The sequence below is a fragment of the Dreissena polymorpha genome, chromosome 2 (genome assembly GCF_020536995.1).
Source record: "Dreissena polymorpha isolate Duluth1 chromosome 2, UMN_Dpol_1.0, whole genome shotgun sequence".
Classification (NCBI taxonomy): Eukaryota; Metazoa; Mollusca; class Bivalvia; order Myida; family Dreissenidae; genus Dreissena; species Dreissena polymorpha.
In genome coordinates this window covers 21,587,877-21,614,345 of record NC_068356.1, presented here as the reverse complement: position 1 = coordinate 21,614,345, position 26,469 = coordinate 21,587,877, and the positions used below count along the sequence as shown (strand labels likewise).

Sequence of the window (26,469 nt, the reverse complement as noted above, 5' to 3'; positions counted from 1 at the left end):
ATTCTCTAAAAGTAATACCTTAACGAATCCATATAAAAAGTTGGTCATGTAAGCTACATGTATATATTATTTTACAGTTAGTTCTTTGCGTACGTCAACGCAGCATATAAATCTTTCTTCAGTTTAATAAGTCGTTTATTTTATTTTAGTTAAGAATATTTTATCAGCATACAACCGAATCAACTTGGAAACCATGTTTTACGAAGTGACTGGAATTGCGTTGTGTTGGTCAATATCAGTCATTTATGGTAAGGCTCCACGCATGTACAGAGCTTTGATTCCTGCAATTATAGTTACATGTATATGTGACAACATTAGGCTTTATTAAAACCTAGCATAAGTTAAACCAACACCATAATATTAGTAAAAATACAATTATAACATAAATCTATAGCCCTTTCAAAACCTGAATTAGTGTCATCAGTGTCGATGTCATGAAATTGATGTTAATCTTGTTGACAGGTGCATATAATTATTTGTAGACATAAAACGACAAGCACATTGTCTATATATTATATGTAGAAAGCATTAATGATATAAAACTGTATTAAAACACAACTTATATTTATGTAATTAACACATGTGTTGTCGTAAAACGACTCACATTTAATAATATAGTCTAAGTTTTCATATCACTGTGTGCAATAATAACTTATTAGATGAAGTTGTGTTCATGCACAGTATATATGCTATGTCTGACAGCAACGTTAATTGGTGAGTTTTAAGATGGATTGAATGTGATCATGTCATGTGACTTTGTATGAAGGCACACTATCATCATACTATCATGACATACATGTTAAAGTGTGATTTGACCACATTGTTTGCCCTTGACCTTGTCAAGTCAATATACACATTGGCACCCAACAAATTGCTACAAAAGGTATTTTAACATGAAACCTGAAAAGTATATTGAAAATCATCAATTATAACTGTTCAGAAGCATGTTAATCCTCTTAATGCAGCCATAGACGCTATGGACCTCCTTGTACTGATGTATGTGACCATTGCCAAACTTAAATTATGGCAATCCAATTCTGTAAACTTTTGATATGTTATAAACGACCTTTTACCTTGCCAGAATAAGTAAAAATACCATTGGTAGCAATCTTAAGGTGGTTGATGGGGTATTTTTCATATAGTGCCCCGACTATTGAATATACGATATATATATAGAGCATTGCTATAATGTGCAGAAATACGTTACCTGCTACCGCCGATTGGAAGCCAGCATTGTAGTCACATGCGACCTCATTCTTCACATAGTCGTTCCGACTGTCCGTGTAGTCGTCGTTCTGCCCGGGCCCACCCACGAGAGCCCCGTACAGCACGTGCGGGTTGGGGCCGTTCTGTTGCTGGTTAAAACTGGAGCAAGGGGCGGGGGCGCTTGGACAGGAGCTGGAAGAAACGTTTTGTGCATTGTTGATGTTTGGGGGCTATTTAGAGTGCTTAAACATCTTTTTAGATGGATCCTTCTGCATGTCTTATATGGCGTTTTTAAGAAATTGTCTTATGAGTATATAAAACTTTACAGAGTTAATAATACAATTATTGTAAATAGTGACACGATAACTTAACACACCGAAATGTATATTCCATAACTGTTGTACTATGATTTTAAGCCTTTAATTATCATGTGGCTATATTATTCCAAGAGATTGTTGAAGTGATAAGCCGTAAAAACTGTTGTTTGTTTCCTCTTACCCAACCTGCACAATTGTTTATGCAGACGTGCAACTTGGTTTGGTATTTCAGGTGAACAATTCTATTATGTTTGCTTATTAAGATCATAATAAATAAAACAAAACAAATGTTTTATATGTGATTAATTTAGATACATTCGACAATAAACGCTACATCAACTTTAAATTCACAAAAAGTAACCAAAGAATGTGCTAGTGATTGGGAGGATTTCAGCGTGTAACATTATATCCATATTAACGTGGGAAAGCGTACAAAAGTTCACGAAAATAAAATTAGCCGACATGCTAACCCTTACATTTTTCGATTTCAGTGGAAATTAATTACATATCTGGCCGTTCAAATACAATTTTGGCCGTTATTAGCGAAAGGTAGAGTTATGGAGAAAACTCATTAAACGACCCACAATTTGACTTTACTTCTACGTTTGACCTTGATCTTAAAGATACTAGCCTCAAGTACATCAACTACTCGTCTATCGTTTTAAGATCTCAATTGCATTGATAACGAATTATGGGCAATCAATGCTACGAAACTTGGAGTAACTTTCGCCCAGTTCGACTGCTGTGTCCCCGTAATGTTAATATCAATTAGAACAAGTGGCTTACATCCACTCGTCATAATTCAATATGCAAAAGGATGTTAAGTAACCTTCCGCGGTGATGTGGTTGTGTGGGAGGGTTCGTTCCGAAGCCAACAACGTAGCTCCGCCCGTTGTCTCCAAGCATGTAGTTGATCTGCGACTCCGCCCACCGTTGGTACTGCTTGGTGTGAATTCCTTGCAGGGACGCCATGATAGCGATCAGGGCCATGTTTGCTACATGGGCGGACACAATATACACACATTAGCAATTCATGCCATGTGATCTACATGGGTGCATACGATACACACATTAGCAGTACGTGTCATGTGATCAACATGGGTGCATAATACACACGCTTTAAAAAAGTGTTTTGTATTTGAAAGAGTTGGATAGAAATATTATTAACAAAAGTAATACGATTTTCTAATATCATATGCAATATCATTTAGTATCATGTTAGCATCAGCAATAAGTGTCATGTGATCTGCATGGGTCGATATAATATACACATCAGATATACCCGTGTCATGTTGTCACAATAGATAGAAAAAATATACGAATTATGAATAAATGGCATGGTTTATCATTTGGAATAATACACACGTCATACACTCTATCGCTCATAGGCGGACACAATATTCACACACGTCAACCCATGATCAGAAGACAAAATATACACACACGTCCACTGATCATCAGTGGACAAAATATACACACCTGTCCACTTATCATCAGTGGATAGAATAGACATACTCGTCCATCGACAATCAGTTGACATAATATACACACACGTCCATCGACAATCAGTTGACATAATATACACACACGTCCATCGACAATCAGTGGACAGAATATACACACAAGTCCTATTGACAATCAGTGGACAGAATATACACACAAGTCCATCGACAATCAGTTGACATAATATACACACACGTCCATCGACAATCAGTGGACAGAATATACAAACACGTCCATCGACAATCAGTTGACATAATATACACACAAGTCCATCGGCAATCGGTGGACAAAAATACACACACGTCCATTGGCAATCAGTGGACAGAATATACACACACGTCCATCGACAATCAGTGGACAGAATATACACACAAGTCCAACGACAATCAGTTGACATAATATACACACACGTCCATCGACAATCAGTGGACAGAATGTACACACAAGTCCATCGACAATCAGTGGACAGAATACACACACACGTCCATCGACAATCAGTGGACAGAATATACACACAGGTCCATCGACAATCAGTGGACAAAATATACACACAAGTCCATCGACAATCAGTGGACTGAATATACACGCACGTCCATTGACAATCAGTGGACTGAATACACGCATACGGCGATATCAACAACGGTTGACCAAAGTGTTCTGTTTTACCACGGGTGAACAGAATTTAATAATTATTGACCATATTTCAACATGTGTAAAAACTACTTATTAAATATTACGTGCATATATTTTTGTAGAACACACGTTTGCTAAATGTATCTTTTGTTGAGCAATCACTCTCGTAAAACATACAATAACAAATGACAGCAAACTGTCTGCACCAACGCGAAAACAAACGTTATAGTGGTGCCCACACTTCTTACAAAAAGTAGCGCTTGCTGACCAACTATAAATATTAGGCGATGCCGATGGGCGTGTACGGGATCGTGTCTCTGTAAAACTTGAGAACCAGTTGCTACCCTGGCGTGATCGGTATGCAAGATCAGTATGTCGTGTACGGGGGAGTGCCACGGCCTAACTCGAGAAGCGGTTGCTGCCGCAGTTTAAGGCGTATCCAAGTTCCGTTGTTCTGTAAGGGATACTGCCCCAATCTTAATGGAATATATTTTGGCGCCTCATTGTTAAATATGTTCGAGACCCTTATGCGTGTTCGGGATATGCACCAATCTCACATGAGTAGAGGTTGCTGCCCCACTGTTAGTGGTGTGCTGATTTGTATCCCAATATTACCTTAGTATCAACTGCTACCCTGCATTGCTCGATATGCGATTCCCTTAGGCGTGTACGGGATAGTACACCCATCTTACCTGAGTAGCAGTTTCTGACCCACTGTGAGTGGTGGGATTGATTGTATCCCAATAGTACCATTATACTCCAATGCTACCCTAGTATCAAATGCTGCCCTGCATTTCGCGATAGGCGATGCCCTTAGGAGTGTACGCGATAGTACACCCATCTTTCTTTAGGAGCGGTTACTGCCCCCCATGTGAGTGGTGTGCATGGCTGTAACCCAAATCGTACCCTAATATCAATTGCTACCCTGCATTTCGCGAAAGTAGATGCCCCTAGGCGTGTAAAGGATAGTACACCCATCTTACCTGAGTAGCGGTTGCTGCCCCACTGTGAACGGTATGCAAGACCCTTAGGTGTGTACGGGATACTGCCTCCAGGCATCCAGTCGGCGAACGTGGCAATGATGTCGGTCTTGTACTGAGCCTTCTGTGTCACTTTGTAAAGCAGCACCTGCAAGTTGAAATTGTTAAACATCCAAATATTGCACGTTATGTTAATTAAAAGTAATTACAAAATCAAGTCATGGTTTTATGAATGAACGACCAACAAGTGCGATTTTTAATACAGATATATAGAGGATATTTGTTCATGTCAGTGTAAGATCGTTTGTTATTTCACGAGTGATCATAGAAAATATATTTTCGCCACGAGTGAAAATATTATTTTCATATAATCAGGAGTGAAATAACAAACGATTTTACACTGACATTAACACATTTTCTGTTGTTTTTTATGCCACTTTTTCAAGAAAATAATTAACAACTGTTTCCCTTTCGCTGAAAATTTACCCTTTCTCCCGTGGTGTGCCTCAATACATTTCAATACACATAATGACTTCATTAGTCCAGCGAAATTCTCCAGTTAAACTCTTTTACAATGTAAATAAACGTTGAAAAAAGCATAAAATAAAAAATAAAATTTGTTGGATTCGGTGGAATACCGATTTTAATTCACTCGTGATCATAAAAAATCTTGATATAATAATCTAAAAATAAAAACAGTAGTTCCGAAAATGTGTTATTTTCACCCGTGAAAACTTACAATTTGTTTATTTTACTGTTGGTATTTCACTGCAGAAATGTCATACTTTATCATTAGGTATAAAATAAAGCCCATTAATTACCAAAAGTGCTAATACAATTATCTTAAGCAGTATTATATATGTTTCAACGTAACGATTGATGAAACGCACAACTAACAATGATTAAGATATATGATATCATTTTAAATGTACCTTGTATTTGTTATGTCTAAAAAACGCACACCACCCGCAACAATTTCTACAAGTATGAACTAAGTTCGATCTACTGTATACTTTTATACTGAAGTTAATATTTTTTCATTTTAGACCTACTGTAACATTTATTTTGAAATAAAACATGTCTTCCAGAGGAAGATAAATTCCAATAACAAATTGAAATACAATCCGTTTTCTAAAGGAATATGAACCCACCATGCATCCGGAGTTTTTTTCGTCCCAGGACTGTCCCCAGGCGGCCCCGGTAATGTAGTTGCGCTCGGCCACCTGCAGGTAATGGGGGTCGCTAGTGGCAAGATACAGCCATGCCGCTCCCCAGCACATCTCATCTGTGACGTTGAAGGACCTAGCAAAATCAATGGTTCAAATACACAAATATGGACAAAGACACCTGCATGAAATAAGGGTCCAATGTGGCGAGGTACAGCACGCCGTCCCAGTCCAGGACATGTCGTGGGCCAAACAACAGCAGTATAAGATATTGACAAAAAGCACACATTTTACTGCGACAGTGGCTATGATCCCTTACGCAGTTAAACCGATTTAGAATCAACGTCAGCTCGTTTTGAAGTATGAGGCACTGTGATTAATAATCCGCTGTTTTTCAGTTACTATCTTTTAGTTTTATGCCATGCGCCTGCAATCAAGGTAATCCGTACACCACGATTTCAGTAGCTGCTTGGTCGGCAACCAGCCATGTCAGAACTTTCCTTGTGTGAGACTCGAATCTTCGATATCCGGCTCTGTAGACAAACTGCCTTACGACAAGCATATGGAGCCGCCCGAGGTTCTGTGGTTGTGGCTTGTTTGTCTTATTGCCAAATCAACATAGAACTTTTTGCGCATGAACTCATCACTTTTGGTGTCACCGCCTATTTAAGGCAAATACAAACCACTCATGCGGATGCTGCTTCTTATATTTATTATTCAAGTCCACGATAGTTAAAACAATAAGTGCATTAATGAAAATCTCAGAAGTAATCTAGATATTGAAATAAGCTTAATCTAAATACTGTTTATGCAAATATATTTTTTACCGTTCGAAATATTTTCAATTTTTTTTGTTTACAGACAACAAACCCTCATTACGCAATAATGTTATATTTTAAATATTTTGCTCCACACATTCATGAATATGCATGAATTTTCAACATACAGTTAAAATGCATTCTCTATCAGTAAAATGTACAAAATTGACCAATAAGATATGGAAAATGTCTGTCATTACAAATAACATATTTAAGAATACAGAAGTGTGGTGAATGCATTGCGATGACAGGCTTAACATAAACTAGCAGCATTGTTTATAAGTAAACACCATAACACATGTGTGTCTCTTTAATTTTTATAAATTAACAACGAGGCTCAAAGGTGTCGGGAAGTTGGCAACGTATACGGATACACCGCTGTGTTTTACTGCTGGATTACGCCGTGCTTACTCTGGACGCAGTCAGATAAACAGTTACACAAGACTAACGTTTAAGATTCGTACGCGCTAATTAAATGTAATCAACTAAGCCTGCAGACTTGCATGGGCATTTTGTTCGTTATATTGAAATACTGCTATAGTTACATTACAATACAGGCTGGTACATTTATAACTTGGTATACATGCGGCAACATCATGATTAATTAAGTTTTGTTTATTTATAATCACCCTTTACCTGCCTTCACAACCCTTATCAGCTCATTGATAACAAATCGATACTTTCGCTCATAGTTTATGTTTTCATCTTTAATAAATTGATTCATAAAAATCAGTCATCATCAGAAGAAACAATGTTGAATACTTTCATAATAAAAGCTGATACATTCGTTGTAACCTCATGTATTCGTTTTAAATGGAACACAACTCAAATTTTATGCACACATAAAAGGTTTTATGAATCGAATTTGGGGAGGCGGAAAACTACAACGGGCGAGGCATGGTATGGTATTACGCAAGGGGGGGGGGGGGGGTTAGAGGGTTAGGGTTAGGGTTTGGGTTAGTGTTAGGGGTCGGGTTAGGGTTTGGGTTAGCCTAAACCCAACCCTAACCCTAACCCGACCCCTAACCCTAACCATTACCCTAACCCTTTTTTGGGGTTATCACCCCTGACCATGCCTCGCCCGTTGTAGTTTTCCGCCTCCCACTTGGCAACGCGAGGCGGATAGGAATTGTGCCAATTGATTGCTTAATTTTGCATAACTGATAAGCCAATCGGGCGCTGGGATCTGGGTCACGTGACAGTTAGCGTCACCCACGCCTAGCGTCCTTTGCATTACTGATTAGCCAATCGGGCGCTGGGATCTGAGTCACGTGTCAGTTAGCGTCACCCGCGCCTAGCGTCCTTTCGAGGAAAGCGCTTTTCTCGCAGTCTTAGAGAACGCTGTTAGCAGAAAGTTGCTTGGAAAATATCATACCTCCATTCCGCCTCCGCTATAGATTTATATATACACATATAATTTTGTGTGTGTGTGGGTGTGTGTGGAAATTCGAGGTATACGTTTATGTTATCGGTTGTTTAAGACATCGATTTACTTGCTTGCGTTGGGTAGTGATCGGTGGCAGCTGGACTGTGTGTGCATTTTAGTGTTTCGTGCGAATTCCTTTGTTTTCCGGAATCCCAAGATGGCGGCAGTCCATAAAGGCGCAATTGTTTGTTCATTCGTTTGTTTCACGTTTGATAGATTTCATTCGATCAAGAGATGGACTAAATTACCGTTGGGGCCTACAACTCGGGACAATGGTGCAGTTCACTGGATTTCCTGGAGCTCGAGCTAGGTCACTAAACGGGAAAATGGAATTCGTTGCAGATTATTCTCCAGAGATTTTGGTTCTGCTCGTGGGAACTAACGATTTATACAAGGACGTTTCGGTGGAAACCATCGATGAACAAATTTGCGACATTGTGTATGAGGCAATATCAAACATTAAAGTAGCAAAGGTCATTGTAAGCCAAGAACTTCATCGTTGCGAACCTACAATCAGGACTAGGTTTCAAGTGGATGTGCATTGGTTCAATGCCAGAGTGGACAAGGTAAATTCATCATTGAACACAACACTTAAATCCCGCTTTCCCAACAAGGCATTTCTATGGAGGATGAAGGTTTTCTGGTCTCCGGAAGCGAAGAACAAGAATTTTGCGTCAGATGGCTGCCACCTTTCTGCTGACGGGCAATTCAAGCTTCTGTCGAATATCCGGGCAGCTATTTGAGCTGCTCATTGGCATTCTCTCAAATAGAAGCTAAGGACTTTTTGCCTGCCGTTATATGGTGACGGTTTGACCCTTGTTTTATTATCGTTGTTTGCCATTGGTTATAAATTTTGGCGTCACCGGCTATCAATTAGGGGAGCTGCGGTGCAGATACCCCATTTGTTTGCCAGTGGATATTATTTATTGGAGCTGCGGTGCAGATACCCCAATTTGTTTGCATTGTGGCTATCATTTAGGGGAGCTGCGGTGCAGATGTCCCATTTGTTGGCTAGTGGTTATTATTTATGGGAACTGCGGTGCAGATTTCCCAATTTGTTTGCTTGTGGTTATCATTAAGGGGAGCTGCGGTGCAGATATCCCCATTTGTTTGCCAGTGGCCATTATTTATGGGAGCTGCGGTGCAGATACCCCAATTTATTTGCTTGTGGCTATCATTTAGGGGAGCTGCGGTGCAGATATCCCCATTTGTTTGCCAGTGGCTATTATTTATGGGAGTTGCGGTGCAGATACCCCAATTTGTTTTCTTGTGACTATCATTTAGGGGAGCTGCGGTGCAGATACCCTAATTTTGTTTGCCAGTAACCTTTATTTATGGGAGCTGCGGTGCAGATACCCCAATTTGTTTGCTTGTGGCTATCATTTAGGGGAGCTTCGGTGCAGATAACTCCATTTGTTTGCCAGTGGCTATTATTTATGGGAACTGCGCTGAAGATACCCCAATTTGTTTGCTTGTGGCTATCATTTAGGGGAGCAGCGGTGCAGATATTCCCATTTGTTTGCCAGTGGCTATTCATTATGGGAGCTGCGGTGAAGATATCCCAATTTGTTTGCTTGTGGCTATCATTTAGGGGAGCTGCGGTGCAGATATCCCCAATTGTTTGCGAGTGGCTATTTTTTACGGGAGCTGCGGTGCAGATACCCCAATTTGTTTGCTTGTGGCATTCATTTAGGGGAGCTGCGGTGCAACAATCCCCATTTGTTTGCGAGTGGCTATTATTTATGGGAACTGCGGTGCAGATACCCCAATGTGTTTGTTTGTGGCTATCATTTAGGGGAGCTGCGGTGCAGATATTCCATTTGTTTGCCAGTGGCTATTATTTATGGGTGCTGCGGTGAAGAAATCCTAATTTGTTTGCCAGTGGCTATTTAGTTAGGCGAGCTGCGGTGCAGTAACACCCTACATATACAGTAAGGCATTCGTTGTCGTGCAGTGCAGACCACAGGCATGCCTTACTTGGTATCACGTCAATATATTCATGCAATTTTAATTAACTTCCAGGTGCCTCGGAGCAAACGGAAGCCGGCAACAGTTTCAAGCTGCTCTTGCATGTACACTTTTGTATATATTCATTCTCTTATAGAACTGTAGTTAATTTGTTTTTGATCTGTTCAATACGGCTCTTAAGCTGTATCTCTTCATGCCACCGGGGGTTCCAGCTGGGCGGGCGTGAAACGTCGTTTCACGTTTGGCGGTTTTTCTTGCTTGCCCAGCAGGATAGAAGGAAAATTTAGTTGTTTTTAATAAAGTTTACGACATTTTGCAATAAATGTCCAATTCACTCAGATTGGTTTTCTTTGTCACTCCGTCGTAATCCCCTGGTGGTGAAAGTCACTATGTTAGTAGAAAGGCGATTCATAAATCAAATTTTATGCACACATAAAAGGTTTTATGAATCGAACTTGGAAACGCGAGGCGGATGGGAATATTGCCAATTGATTGCTTAATTTTGCATAAATGATAAGCCAATCGGGTGCTGGGATCTGGGTCACGTGACAGTTAGCGTCACCCACGCCTAGCGTCCTTTGCATAACTGATAAGCCAATCGGGCGCTGGGATCTGAGTCACGTGTCAGTTAGCGTCACCCGCGCCTAGCGTCCTTTCGAGGAAAGCGCTCTTCTTGCAGTCTTAGAGAACGCTGTTAGCAGAAAGTTGCTTGGAAAATATCGCACCTCCATTCCGCCTCCGCTGTAGATTTATATATACACATATAATTTTTTTCTTCAGTTCATGTTGACTTCTATGTGTGCTTTTGTCTTGGGCCTTTTAACATTGTCATGCAGATTTATGCAGTTATAATTCTCTCTATTTTGCCAATCATGTTTTCTTGCCTGCCTTCCCATGTATGATTTTATGTATGCCTGTTATTACTAGTATGTACCTTCATGTGTGGTTTTTGCGTTTACATGTAATAAGGCGGTTTTATCTTACTCGCCCAGCAGGTAGAAGGAAAATTTAGTTTTTTTTGTTAAAGTTTACGACATTTTGCAATAAATGTCCAATTCACTCAGATTGGCTTTCTTTGACACTCCGGTCTTACCCCCTGGTGGTGAAAGTCTATATGTAAGTAGAAAGGCGATTCATAAATCTATTCAATATGCCGGCGCTATCGAATCCTGTTACTATCAGTATTAAATGGAACACAAATCTATTCACTACCTCGGCGCTATCGAATCCTTATACTTTCAGTTTTAATAACTGATTATTCGTTGCATCATAAATGAAACAAATTAATTTTAGATGACTATACGCTTTACCTGTAGAATCCAGCAGCCGCGCTGACGCTGTCGGAGTATTTGCCTGGAAAGGCCTCGGCAAATTGGAACATCGTTTTGGCGTGATTCAGCAGCTGAGTGGCGAACGTAGCATCTGTTTTAAAAGATGTTTGTATTGCTTGTTCAGAAGCTGTTATACACAAATTGTGACTTTCATGCATAAGTTGCTATTTGAGCACGAGTCTCAGGGAACGAAGCGCCCCCCAGTCAAGATCTCTGCCTTTGTAAAAGGAAATATAGACGTCTGTCAGATAAGTGGTATTTATTTGTTACACATACTACCACGGAATGGCTAAACAAGTTTGGAAGAAATATGTATTCGTTACTTTTTATGTCCCCCAGAGTATACTGGGGGACATATTGTTTTTTTCCTGTCTGTTTGTTGGTTTGTTTGTTTGCGTCAAACTTTAATATTAGCCATAACTGTTGCAATATTGAAGCAACTTGGTACATGTATTTGGCATGCATGTGTATCTCATGGAGCTGCACAGTTTGAGTGGTGAAAGGTATATCATCATCAATGTCAAGGTCATCCTTCAAGGTCAAAGGTCAAATATAGGGGGGCGGGACATAATGTTTCACACGTAGTGTTTCACAAACACATCTTTTTTATGTTAACATTTAATGTAAAAATATTAAATGCTAGTTGGCTTTCATAATTGTAAGCAAAAGGCTGGTAATGTAATTTACACGTTGCAATGTTTAATTCAAAATAAAATTTCTTGTAGATAAATATCACGTAACAGCATGCAACATAAACATTTTAATTTCATTAAAAATGCTACGTTACTTTTGTTTTTGAACACCAAATAGCTAGCGGCGAAGGCTGCGGCGGTCTCAGCAGCTACGTCACTTCCGGGATGTGTCTCGTCGATCTTGTAGGCGGGGCGTGGCATTGTCATGTTCTCAGGCCTGCCCCAGTAGGAATGGTCCTGGCCACCGTCCCCGACCTTGATGACAACATATGGGGAATATAACCTGGGTCACGCAAATAATGCGCGTTCGTGCAGTCTGGTCAGGTGTTACGCTGTCCAGTATTGAGACCACGAAATAAACATTGCATGCCATTTTGCGGACAAGATAGATCCTGACAAGACTTCGCTTATTCGCAAGCAGGCCTGGAGCTACGATGAAAGAATATGACATAAGACCCATTTTCGTATGAGCGGTTCAATAGTAATATTAACGATCTAGGTTAATAAATGTTTGCTATTCTGAAAATTAATGAACCCTTTTTTTCACGCGATCGAGGAGATCATAACGACAATCGATTGAGATTCCGATGAGAGACACAAATCTTAAAGCTATTTTAATTGTTTAATTTTTGTTTTTAACGATCAATACAGTTTGCGCCTAAACAAATCAATGATTTCCATTAAACTATACAATACAGCGACCAGTATAGCCCCAGCAACGCTAAAGCCTTCTTTCCAGCTGTTTACATGAAACATACTCAGAAGTAGCGACTTATATTCTTTACACTTCAGTCTCCATTAGTAATCCAAAGTCATGTCATGGAAAATATATCATGTTGTCTTATGTCGGTTGAGAAAAATCACTATAGCAACCCGATAATCACATTGGAAAGATGAGCCCTTTTACTCTCAACAAAAATCACTTACATCCTCGGACTTATACCTGCACGTAGTAAACGTGTGGTGATACGTGGCATCTGAGAAGGTAATCTAGTGGCCATCGGATGCTGTCGTACATGTATTCCAGCTGCCCGGAATCAGAATATGCGTCCTTGAACTCTAGAAGTCCCCATGCCAGTGACGTCACGGAAAACGCCATCGGAAAGTTGAATTTCACATGGTCCCCGGCTAGGAAACATGGTTTATATACTAATTGCGTTTTATTTTAAGCTTTCCGGTGGTTTATAGAGAAATATCAGTGAATTAAAACTGATAATTACACTGTTTCAAACAGTGAAAATTAACAGTGAAAAATATCGATAATTTTTACTGTTTACTGTGAAATGACGTTATTGTTTTGAGGAAATGACGTCATTATCCCAGCGAAATTCTTTAGTTAAACTGTTTAACAATGTATAAAACTGTGAAAAAAAACAACATAAAATAAAAAAATATCGATTTTAATTCACTATTGATCATAGAAAAAATATATAAAATATTATTTTCATGATCACGCGTGAATTAAAATCGATAATCCACCGAGTCCAACAAATATCCCCTATTATTGCGTTTAACTGTAACAAAATTATCACGACTCATACTGGCCTGTCCATAACAAAAGCACAGCATACTAAAAAGTTGCCAAAGCATATTATATCGCCAGTGAATAATTATGTTGCTATATGACACTGTATACGAACGCTGGATAATTAACAGTATATGTACAAAAAAAGTGAGCTTGCAGCCAGATTGGCTTTATCAACATATGAACCATTTCGTGACATGGATATAATGAAAGATTAAAACGATTAATTGATTATGGTCATTTGCATAATAAAAATCATTTTATTTTAAGATCTTTGGGCAAATTTTACCGTCACAACACTCTTTCCTTCTTGCAAATCCTCATATCCAACTATTAGCCTTTCTTTGTTAATTGTTTAAAAAAAGATCATTAACATATTCTAATTCTATGGTCCCAAAACAACTCTTACCATCACTCTTTACGCCTCTATAATAAATAATTGACTCAATACGATGTTAATGGTTTTAATTCTATGATCCCACAACATCTGTTATCGTCAAGCCACCTTTGTTCCTCTTGCTAGTCATCAATTGTTTCGATGTGACAATCACACAATTTCCATTATGTCATCACATACTATTTCTTACCGACCATCATACAAATCTTCCCGTTTTGCTTTTAGTTAATTGTCTCAATACAATCATTAAATACATGCATATTATATTATTCATTATTTGAATAAATCATTGTATATCAAATAGTATTACCATGTCCACCATATGTTCTTACCGTCATACCAACCGCCCGTCAGATCTTCTCCGTTGTCGCCCCGGTCGCCTAGGGCGGAGTCCCCTCTCCAAGGGATACGGTTAGTTGCCGGCAGTTTACCAGACCTCTGGGCCTCAAAGAACAGGATGGACTTTTCTAGGACCTCGTTGAGATCATACTTTGTACCATCATCTATATTTACAAAACAGAACCTTGATTCGTAATACTCTGTCTCGCGCATGATTGTTTGATACAATAATATTTTTTACTTTTTTGTTTACATTACTAAAGACACTGAAGCGTACTGAATGTTCGTAGTTTCATTCCATTTATTTAAAAGATAACCTAACAATATTGATAGCTTTCATGTATTCGCCATTCCAAATATGTATAATGTCAGTATTACATTGTAATGGAATGCATTATCATGGCCTATCACAAGAACAGATCTAATCAATAATTTCAATGCGGGCGTTTGTTTGCAACCATGGATAAGATGTTCTAAACAGAACATGTCAACGTACGGTCAGGCGGGGCCGAAGGTGGCACGAAGTTGTCATGACCCAGATTGATTAGCTCCCCTATTCCTGATGGTGCTTTTGTGCCCGGGTGAGTGACTGAAAATGAAAGTGCTTGTGTTATTGTTCTATGGTTATTGAAATAGATATAATTATTTAAAAAAAAAAACACACATCTGAATCCAATGACTTTAGTTCCTGTTTTAGAATTGGTTTTGTGTTTTTAAAGACAAAACATGTTTTATGCTATTCTAATCATGGAAAGTATTTGTTTATATTTCAGATAACATCAGTTTACCTGGGTGTCTCATGAAACAAGTCCCACCATTATGTCGACTATTTGTTTATGTACGTAAAAATAACAACATGCAAATTCTTGGGTTCGGAATACAAAACAGGTACATTAAACGCATAACTGCTCCGGATTATTAACGACTGAAAAGGCGCGAAAAGGGGGGACGTACATTAAATACGATTGAAAGAGTAGGCTCGCGTTATCATTTTGTCACAATAAGCTTCATTTTATGCTTCACTTTGACTTACATGATTGAAGCATAATTCAGACAATTAATATTTTCATTAAACCCCAGGAGCACATATGAGACATTGTAGCATAAAAATACAATACAATTTCCAAACATATTCATTTTAAATATTTCTCTAATTTATACGCAGCAATGAATACTCAAACGCTTAATGCGTGTGTATTTGTTCCAAAAATAATGTCATTCGACCTTATAGTACAAATAGTTCTCACCGAACATTTGGATATGCAGTGAGTCTCCCTTTGCCAAGACTCCTGTATGCTGCTTGTTGACCAGCAGGATCTGCGTGTTGTCCGCTGAACGACTGACCTCGTCACCCATCCATTCCTGATTTAAATGATGATGTCATGCCAGTTTATTCTAAGAAGGGCAAAACATTTTACGAAAGCGCAAGCCAGTTTAAAAAAAAGCAAAAAGTGTATGCAAGTGCCATTCAGGTTTATAGACAGTGCACATATATTATGAAGAATAATGTGTTATATATTATTTAAAAGCAATTTCCGACTCAAAACACATACAGTCATGTCCGCAAAAGTTGTTTCAATACATTTTCAGTTTCAGCAAACTGAACTACATAAAATAGCCGTACGTCGATCTTTCCAACTGGAGCCGAGAAGTTAAGTTTCACTTCCCATCCGGCCATATTTTCAGGAACAGTAAACGTGAGGTCACCCTGGAAGCGGCCTCCCCAGTCCTGCGTTATTGTCACAGGAGCGGTCACTGCGACCACGACACCAAACAGGCCATTCCAGAGGAGAAGTAACAGTGCGGTCGACATGGTCTTCTATGAGAGCCAGTAAGTTGTATTATTGAATAAAATCATGTATATAGATTTTTTTATATCTTAAAATTCAGCCAAACAGAACAGGTCTCCTTATCCATTGAAAAGAAAAATGAAGTAATATAAAGTATATCAATCACAATCATAGTAAATGATGAACATATATATATATAGATAGATAGATACTGAATACGTCGCTTTGTTAACACAATAACAACTCATCAACAACAACATACGACAACATACTATTTCTCAGATGTAAAGCAGTCAACACATAGCCCTTCTTTAACGGGACACATCCGGTAGACCTTAATTTATATGAATCAAAATCAATTTCATAACAAGCGATAAGGCGTGAAAACACCATTTGTTTGCACTAGTTAATGAACTTAAAGACAAGAAGGTAACGAATGAAGAATGATAAGATAAAACTTTAATGTCAAATGGTTGACACAGGCGATTATTGTCTTAAACGGTGTGGAATATAATCTTTTGAATATTGATCTTTCTGTTACTTCATTGGGTTGATAAGCTGGCGATCTTAGAGAACATATCTTTCATCAAATTTATGTAATTGTACTAAACTAATATCGACAAATAAGGTTAATTTATATATAACGCGAACATTCGAACATGTATATTTGTACGTTTTAACATTATACTATATATATTTTTTGAAAGGAATCAATTCCAGTGTGCTTGTTTAAGATAAGTTCACTTAAGCCCCTTCTCTTAAAGCAACAATAAACGACTACGACTTCCAAGGACCGAAAAAATAGTTGCCTGTCGTAGAGTTGTAGGCATGTCTGTGTCTTGACTGTTGGGAGACAGGTTTGAATCATTAGTTGCTTATACTAATGGTGATGTTGTTTTTAAGAATTGTCCACCCACACGAAACATATCAAAGATAATATTTCATAATGTTTATTTTGTTGTTCTAGTTTGCTTCAAACCTATTAGTTGTTAAATGGAATTTAAACCAACATACATTAACTTGTATTTATATTTGATTCGAATTTGAATTATAATGCTTGTCATTCAATCTGGATTTAGTATTAGCCTAGTGTAAGGTATGCACTCTAATAAAATGTTTCAAAATCCCCAAATGCTTTGCATGAACAGTTGCAATTTGCAATTTAGCACTGGAAGCACTAGCATGTCCATGAAAGCCATCGGGATGGTGGGCCCTGTAGCGTCTTTACTGTGTTCAACAGGTCTGTAGGACTTGTGCAATAATGGCAGCTGGTGCACTTCATTTGTACTGATATGAAGAGACCGGTACTGCTCGTTACTATAGATGCAACACTCTTATTGCTACAAGCTTGTTCGGAAAAAGGGAAATCTTCATTCGTAATGTATACCTTAAAGGGGCCTTTTCACGTTTTGGTAAATTGACAAAATTAAAAAAAGTTGTTTCAGATTTGAAAAATTTTCGTTTTAGTTATGATATTTGTGAGGAAACAGTAATACTGAACATTTACCATGCTCTAAATAGCCAATATATGCATCTTTTGACGATTTAAAAACCTGAAAATTATAAAGCGTTGCAACGCGAAACGATTGAATAATTTGGAGAGTTCTGTTGTTGTCGTTATATTTTGTAAAACTACGAAGATTGCTTATATAGAGTATAAAATACGTTCGGTATAACATGAGCGCGGGTGGCCGAGTGGTCTAAATGGTTTATACTTTTACTCCAGGAATCCAGGGGTCAGTGGTTCGAACCCAGTTGTGGGTTACTTTTTTCTTTTTATCAATTTTATTCTCGATTTTTCACTGGAGCTTTTTATTGCCAATGTTTACAATTATCAATATAAAGCAACTAATGACAAACTCTAAAACATGCAAAAATCTGTGAAAAGGACCCTTTACTATAAGAGGCCTTTACGTTAGGTTGACAATTGATGCATCTCATTTCAGCCAGTAAATCATGTTTAAAGAATGACCACTGTGTCTTTAAATTCTAAGAATTATTTTTTATAATTTGGTGTTACACTAATAACTAATCACATGATTCAATAGTTTAGTAATAACATCATTGATTAATTATTTTTTGTAATTGATACACATTTCTATAAGTCTTACTTTGTAAACTCTCTTATAAGTTGTGCAATCAATGAACACATTATTTAATGCAGTTTCATGATTTTGTATTTAAAAATTTTCAATCTTTACCAAATTGTACCCGAATTTAAACATTGTTACACGCGGACCCGACCAGAATAAATGTTGTCACCTGTTTGAGCCCACACACCGTATGAGACCCAACACAATTAGCGTCATCCTCAAGATATAATTGAATACAATGACATGAAGCCTATTACATATTTTCTACACAACGTGTTTTCGTTTATTTTCAATTCGGGCGACTATATATGCACAATCTTCAATACGTACGTTTCATTTATCTTTAGATGTCATAGTCATCCCGAGTTATGCTCTACGTTAAATGCGTGTAATAAAATTCTTACGTGCAATACACAATGCTCACGTACATACACCCGCAACACAGTATTGCCATCACCGAAACAATCGCATTCACGTGTCCAACATTTGTTAAAGAAGGGAGTTAAGCAGTACACATTTATGTCCTTTGCTTAAAACGAGTGTCTTTCCTGCCAACCTTCGTTCCTACATTGAAGATCACAACAGATCCTGGTATAGACCATATAATTGCCGAATTGAAATTAAATGGTGCATTATGTAAAGTATACTATTGCAAGCACCAACAGTTGCATTATTAATACTATATTAACGATTTCAAATATCCTTGTCGGTCTATAGAGATGTGAATATTAATTTGGTTAAATGTATGAACAATTGAGCGGAATATTAAAAATGTACGTGAGTAGTATTAGCCCTGCTCTATATATACAGACAGGAACGCGAGTTATAATCATGAATGAATATTTCAATGGCCTTATTGAGGATTACCCCTCACGTTGTTCAGGTGTTGACCAATTTTCCCCATCTGTCTATGCATGTGCTTTCGTGAGATGAGCCCATTGTGTACACACCGGTCTTACTGACGTAGTGACGTCACCATCTATGTATAGAATGAGACGAGCCTGGTAAGGTTTGTACGGTCACAATGTAAAAATTGTACATCTACAGCCCCTCCCTCTACAAAACAGATCATATAAATTATTGATATAGATTAAGTAATTACGGTTACATAATTATATATAAATAAAAATAACAAATAAGCATGCACATGCATATCGATGCAAAATAGAAATTAACAAACTAATTAACGTTTGTAATCAGACCTGTATAATAACACTTGCGCTTTTTAAGAATACATTTTAAAGGAATTCTTACATTATGACGCCAGTGTCAAAATAATTGGAAACAATTATAACAATATGATACTAATTTTCTATTTTATGTGTATAATACATTTATCATTTTCGTTTCTTTGTTTGTGATATTGATATAACTACCAGTTTTCAATTGTTAAAGTTTGTGTTGGTAGTCTGAATTTTGATAGACATTCATATAGTTTTTAATTACGTCAAGGTGATCTGATAATTCTTTTTTTTTCAATACTTTATTTTATGTTTATGAACTATTTAACAATTTCTCCTTAAACCCATAAACATATCGATTAAGAATACTTTGAACATGGGAACACAAGACTATTTACCGATTCAGGATATAACCATACATCGTGAATATGCGCATGCTAAAGTGAGTCTCTCACCTTTGTTTACCAATTATTATAGTACTTTACAGTTTTGTTAGCATATCGCATATATATTGTGCAGTATATGATATGGACTTTGATTGATTTAAAGTATGCAACTTTATATAATACTATACAATTCATTATGTATCGTGTTATATATTCAAGAATGCTAATGCATTTGAAGTACTCATTTTTACACTTAATTTCAAAAGTCGTCCTTCGATATCGGAACATCCCTAACATCACAAGATTAAATAAGTACAAATGCAACATATGTATCAAACAGGATCAGCATAGTTTACAGGAACATGCGTCTGTTTTGTTATTAAATATAATGACCAACTACATTTCAAACCTTATCTGATAAATCTCGAATGGTTTGCATCAACGATCCAAAACTTGACAATTTACAATCTAATTATATGAAATGATGCTTCATAGTGACTCTGTATTATAATATTGTGTATGCTGTTCCAGCTGTTTTTGTATGAACATCTTACGTTTTATTAATATTGAATTTAAGCTACCATCGCACGTTTAAATTTTGAAACGAACTGTTCAGACTTTTCGGTGTTTGTGAAGACATTACAGCATTATTTGCGAAAAGAATTAAGAACATAGCAAACTGGTCTTTGCTATAGTTTCTTTAGTTACGTTTATAAAAACGTGCTCAATATAATCAAAACATAAAATAGTATCGTTTAGTACCTCTTGCAATTAACCCTCGTCGCAAATAAAGAAATCTGACAATGAACTTCCATATGTAGCACGCAATTTAACTTCATCGTACATAGACTACATAACTTTCAACAACAAACCATTTATACCATTTCTTAAGTCTTATTAGGTCAATATTTCAAACATATCATTTCTTTTTCAGCTAGGTTTATTATTTATGAATGATTTGTTTTTAGTAAAAGTCAGTATAATATGTATGCAATTAAAAGGTAAGTGCTTAAGATGAAAACAGTGGTAAGTATCACAATATGATCAGGCTAATATTGATATAGTTAATGGTTAATTGTGTTATCAATCTTCAGGTCTATATGGTCATTATAATGATTTAACACATTTGTAGAATATTTATTTTTGCCAATACTCGTGATATGAATAAACCTGTGACCCCTACATTTTTAGTCGAGCCGACGTATATGTTACAGGGAACTCCTTCCTTGGTTGCATTTACATTTTCTATACATTTATACTAATAATACACAGGTCTTGCGCTCAAATTTAATTTTAAGCACACATATTCACAGACTGAGATTTGAAAACAAACTGATTTATCTTTTATCTGACATGAGCATGTAATTATATTTGTTTTCCAATATGTTTTTGTCTGAAACAAAATGACATAAACGGATTAAAAAATCCCACATAACCCTTTAAATGGCGGGAAATGTTTTGGAATATTTGCAGAGTATAACAAATTATATAGATTTTTTTTCAGATTTTAAAAGGTTAGAGATTTGTTAAGGTATACTGCCAGCACCGTGTATCAAGAATGAATAAAACGATAACATGTACAAATACATGCACAATTGCTAGTTTATTCAGTATCATCATGGGTTAAGAATATATATATGTACAAACAAATATTTTGATAAAGACATTCATATAGTGCTATATACATATAACAATAGGAACATCAAGAAAATGTTTAACCACACATATTGAGTTATAGACCTAACGATCTTAAGTAAAAACCTTAACATTTAATTAAATATTTGCTGGTTAAGAACACAAATTAAGACAATTAAATACTACATGTACAAGTTTTCCCGCCATATATATTGGTCAGTTTAACTTTAATTATGTGAGGATTGTTTTCAAAGAGTATTCATCATATGAGAAAATTGCAAGTCTTACTTGAATTTACTGACAATAGAGTTTATGAACTAACAAGGAAACATCTTTGAAAAATATTGCATTATTAAAGTAAAATAGAACTATCACTATTATAGAGTCTTAATGCTAACATGTTTAAAACGTCGTTAAGACATATCCAGTGATACAATATAAACACTAATACCGGTAATATATTAGTCTTTTAAAAACTACATACGCTTTGTTTGTATTTATAAAGAATATTGAATACTTGTTTGTATGTTTCTTGTCTTACATTGCTAATTAACTAATACATTTTCTCGCTTTTTAGGATAGATTACATTCCACCCCGGAGGTAAACGGTCTAGGCTCAACCCCAGCTGGGGCTTCGGATGATGATGCAAATTTTGATTCATTGTGCTTTACACTATACTCAACCAAATCAAATAATGTTATTTGACTACTTTTGTTTATACATATACGAGTATCTTAGAAACATTTTAAACGTGAAGAAGATAAGTCTTTTAACTTAGAAAGGACATCATTGTAGTAATTTTCCTACAACAAAACAACAAAAAACTGGATGTTGCATGTTGTATATGTTTGCATGCCCCCACCTCTACGAAGAAGGCCCCATATGTTGCACTGTCCGTCAATCTGTCTTCTGTCCGTCTATTCTTCTTGGCGAATTCTACTGTCTTAGCTATACTGCTATACCTTTGATAATTATTGATGGATTTAAAAATGACTTGCAACACTTTTCCACCATAATAAGACGACATATTGTGTACAACTTTTATCTACCTAACGAATAGGTCAAAGCTACACTAAGAGATTAGCACTACATTTTCCGTCGCATTTATAACTTTGCTACATTTTGATGGATTTAAAATAACTTGCAAACAATGTCCACTATCATAAAACGATGTTTCGTGTGAAATACCCGTCTCCTTATCTCAAAGATTAAGGTCATACTTATAGGCCGAAGATCAAATTCCGGTAAAGTCCATAACTATGCTATTTATTTATGGATAAAAAAAATAACGTGCCGTACATATCGAATATCATAAGACGAATTTTATCGTGTAACAGTCGTCATCTGAACTCAATTGTCAAGGTCACAATACAACGTAAAATGTCAAATGTGACCGTACTTAAAGCTTGAACACTCCTGACTCAGCTATGACTTTGCAATATATTGAAACAGTGTGGGACATCATATTAACCGTCATTTGACGACTTGTCGCGTATAACAGCGTTCCTCATAGCTCAATGTCACAATAAGATGCAAAAGGTCAAATATAGTAATGGAAACAGCTTGAACAATCCAGTTTAAACCATGACTACACAATGTATTGATGACATTAACAATGACTTGGAAGAAATGCAATCTATCATAAGGCAATGCGTCGCGTGTAACAATGCACTCCTTGCCTAAAAGGTAATGGTCACATTCAGACTTCAACTGGCTAATTATGACGTCAAACACTTTTCCTTACTGTCACTTTGTCCTAGAAATGATGCTATTTTACAAAAAAATCCGACTTATCACTGCCATCAAGCAGGTGTTTTAATCTTGTCACCCTGCCTCAGAAGTGAACATACTTACAGGTCAAAGGTCAAATTGTTCCTATTAAAATATTTTCCGGTTTATAAATGTGTAATTTATCATGCAATTAAAATATAATTTTCGACAATGGCTATATTAAGAAACTGGGTGCTGCGTGTATCAACCGTTTCATTACCATATAGGTCAATTTCACACTTAGAGATGAACGTAAGAATGCAGCCATAAACATTGTTTGCGACGTAAGCAAATATTTAAGATAAAGGAGAAATATAGGGGAATCATTGTCCCATGGACATATGTCTAGTTTTTTGGTTATATTTTATTTATACTTTTGTTACTTGAGCACATGCCTAATAATTTTAATTAAAAGTGATTTGTATCGTCGATGTTTAGCTGTATGTTTCAGCATTATTCCTTTTTAAAACACTTGTTTGTACTTTTTGTTTTTTTTTTCAAAATAAAGCTAAGGAAACATTTTGTATGATGCATGATACACTTTTGTGTTTAAATCATTTATACAATTATTTTGGTTTATAAATTTGAAACTATTCTTTCTTATTCTGCACCATAACTTAATAACCAAACAAGCTCAAAGGTTTTGAACCTATATAACCGTTATAACTCAAGAATATAAATGATTTAGTAAATATTTATTAACCAATATTTCAAGCAGAAAATCTTAAAGGGACATACACATCAAACCATAATTCTTCTGATACATGAACAATTGAACATATGAATATACAAACAATTGATTCATTTAGTTACTCATGCTTACAGACACTTGGTTGTTATTAATCCTGTTCGAGTAATTAATATTGATAAGTTGAAACAAAAACAATCCATACACGTATATAAACAATTAACTTTAAATTACTTAAACTATCATACTATGCAGGGACCAATATCTTAATGAATAGACATTACAATAGTGCTGCTAACTGAATACAATCAGATTTTAACATATGCAACAGAGCGATAACATAATGAATGAAATATATAACATTTTAGAACGTTTTAGAAAAATATATTTAAAAAAGTATCGTTACTCCATAAAATGTAAAAACATTCAAATAATGGTTGGTATATAAAAACATGCAATACCTAACTATTTGACCTTTTTCATTTTATCCCTCATACAACCATACACAATTGTTTATATAGGCAAGTAAGATTCAAAACGTATTATCTATTTTCACATTGTGAATTTAGTTAATAAAATTATGTGCCTTTGACGGTAAAGAAAAAGCAGAAAATAATATTTTTTTATTCAATTCACTGAAATTGCGCAGTTCATGGAACACGTTTCCAATAATGTTGCAAAGCTGGTATTTTACATTATTGATTTTGTTTAATAGCACACAGTAAGAATTCAATGAATTTGGGTTTGTCTAGGGAATGTTCACACGTATCATCTAATCACTGCTGAAGTTCGCAATATTTTCACAATGAGACTCAAGTGTGCATGTCTGTTTACATCAAATTTGTTGTGTTTACTATACTAAATATTATGCTATTCGAAAACAAACGTGCTCTCTCTTTAATGGGCAACGATATTTTCCTATACGTTATCACGACTTAATGTGTACTACGTTTTTCCTTGTAGAATCATTTGCAGAAAAAAGGAATACAGCCCCATTAGGGAGTTCATAAATGTGCAAATTGATATTTTGATACATAATATTACATTAACGTTTTTAAATGTCAAACTTTATCAAGTGACGAATCTTCCCCAATGCACACAAATAACACAATGTGCTATCACTATACACGATCCGGTACCAAAACATTGGATTCCTCATTGCTGGGGACATCAATAGCCAGTTAATAAGTTGGGGATAAGACCCACTTGACAAGAAACGAGAATCGATAAAAGTGTGGCCATTGTAACAATTTTCAGGGAGAAGGTTCAAAACTTCACAAAACAGTATATATACTTTACATTTTATTTGCACACCTAAGATAATAAATAAATATACTAAATAATACCAACTAAATAAATGAATAATTCTCTCAAACTTCTATATAATTTCATTTCTGCGATCATTTCCACTTCATCCCAGATTCTCAATGTACCTGCAAACATTCCCATATTTGGATAATATGCTAGTGTGGATGGACACCGATAGGCCCTAACATTTAATTGATATTTATTATGGCAATTGTTGAAATATTTGACACATAGACTCTGCCGAGCAACAGAACATACCAGTCTTGCTAATTTATAATATAACATGATGACCACATGGAATACTGTTCTGATAAATGATGTCCACCATGACCCGATGGCATCAAAGAAAAAGCAGTCTAATTAAGTAGATACATGAAAAACTACAACGCAATGCAAGAAACATCTGATACTTGTCAAGCGCCCCTATTGACCAGTCAATATTCTACTCTCGCCTCTGGCACTCTACCAAACTCCTGTTCATATAGGATGTGCAGAGATATATCTTAAAAACGGTTGGGCAGCAGTTAGTAGGAAGTTGTCATCGACCTGTCTTAATACCTACCCACGGTAGCATCAATTCCAGTCATTATTTACGTTCAACATATAATAATTGAAAGCAAAATGGTGTGATTTTAGTATCCGGACCAACAAACTGACGCATTATCTTTTCAAAGAAGGAAGACACATTAACAACGCAGTAAACTTCAACACACATATTATCAAGGCTGCAAAAGACACAATACTTCGAGGGGTCAGAACAAAATCCATACTGGATTCAAGAGTTACAGATAACTCACAACAACATGACTAAAGCCAGAAATTAACCTGAGACAACATAATAATAAAACATACAACTGCAGGAATCAAAGGCTCGATACTTGAATATCAAGCTGGAATGTACAATACAGAGACTGATAGATAGAACGAATATATATTCAAACTGAACATGGAGAGAGAATTTACCTATCTGTTGAGATTGACAAAAGCCTTGTAAATAATGAGAATAACAAGATCAGAAAATCTTCCTGGACGAAGGAAGAATCTTGACAGGGAAGATGACTGGAAATGATTTGGCTCAAGCACAGGCAAATGAGAGCAGCACCTCAGTACGAATATTCCTAGAAAAGAAGACCAAAAATAGAAATACTGGAAATAAAGTGCAAAGCTAAAACGCACATCAATCCATGGTCGAAAATTCTTTAGGATAACGAAACAAAGAAGGATATCAAAGAACCAATGAAATGATAATATCCAGGCCCTGAATAATTCAAAAACAAGATTAATCTAAACATCATTATGAATACCAACATACTTAT

General features: G+C 36.3%; 1 protein-coding gene across 1 annotated transcript; it reads right to left on the bottom strand.

Annotated features, from left to right (window-relative positions):
* Nucleotides 1-129: 129 nt before the first annotated feature.
* Nucleotides 130-16,488, bottom strand: LOC127866176 (endoglucanase E-4-like). The gene is made up of 13 exons (XM_052406597.1): nucleotides 16,364-16,488; nucleotides 15,926-16,120; nucleotides 15,549-15,663; nucleotides 14,798-14,890; nucleotides 14,295-14,465; nucleotides 12,984-13,168; nucleotides 12,136-12,295; nucleotides 11,328-11,439; nucleotides 5,791-5,941; nucleotides 4,643-4,787; nucleotides 2,353-2,518; nucleotides 1,208-1,398; nucleotides 130-281 (listed from the first exon to the last, which is right to left on the bottom strand). Exons 2-13 carry the CDS (start codon nucleotides 16,112-16,114, stop codon nucleotides 244-246), a joined length of 1,716 nt encoding a protein of 571 aa, XP_052262557.1. The 5' UTR covers nucleotides 16,115-16,120; nucleotides 16,364-16,488; the 3' UTR covers nucleotides 130-243.
* Between the last annotated feature and the right edge of the window lie 9,981 nt (nucleotides 16,489-26,469).

Coding starts and splice junctions, on each gene's coding strand:
- LOC127866176 (XM_052406597.1), bottom strand. CDS start 16,114: ATGTCGACCGCACTGTTACTTCTCCTCTGGAATGGCCTGTTTGGTGTC. Junction 2,519..4,642: donor GGGCAGCAACCGCTACTCAG/GTAAGATGGGTG, acceptor CCGCCCATGTAG/CAAACATGGCCCTGATCGCT. Junction 282..1,207: donor CTTCCAATCGGCGGTAGCAG/GTAACGTATTTC, acceptor CTATAATTGCAG/GAATCAAAGCTCTGTACATG.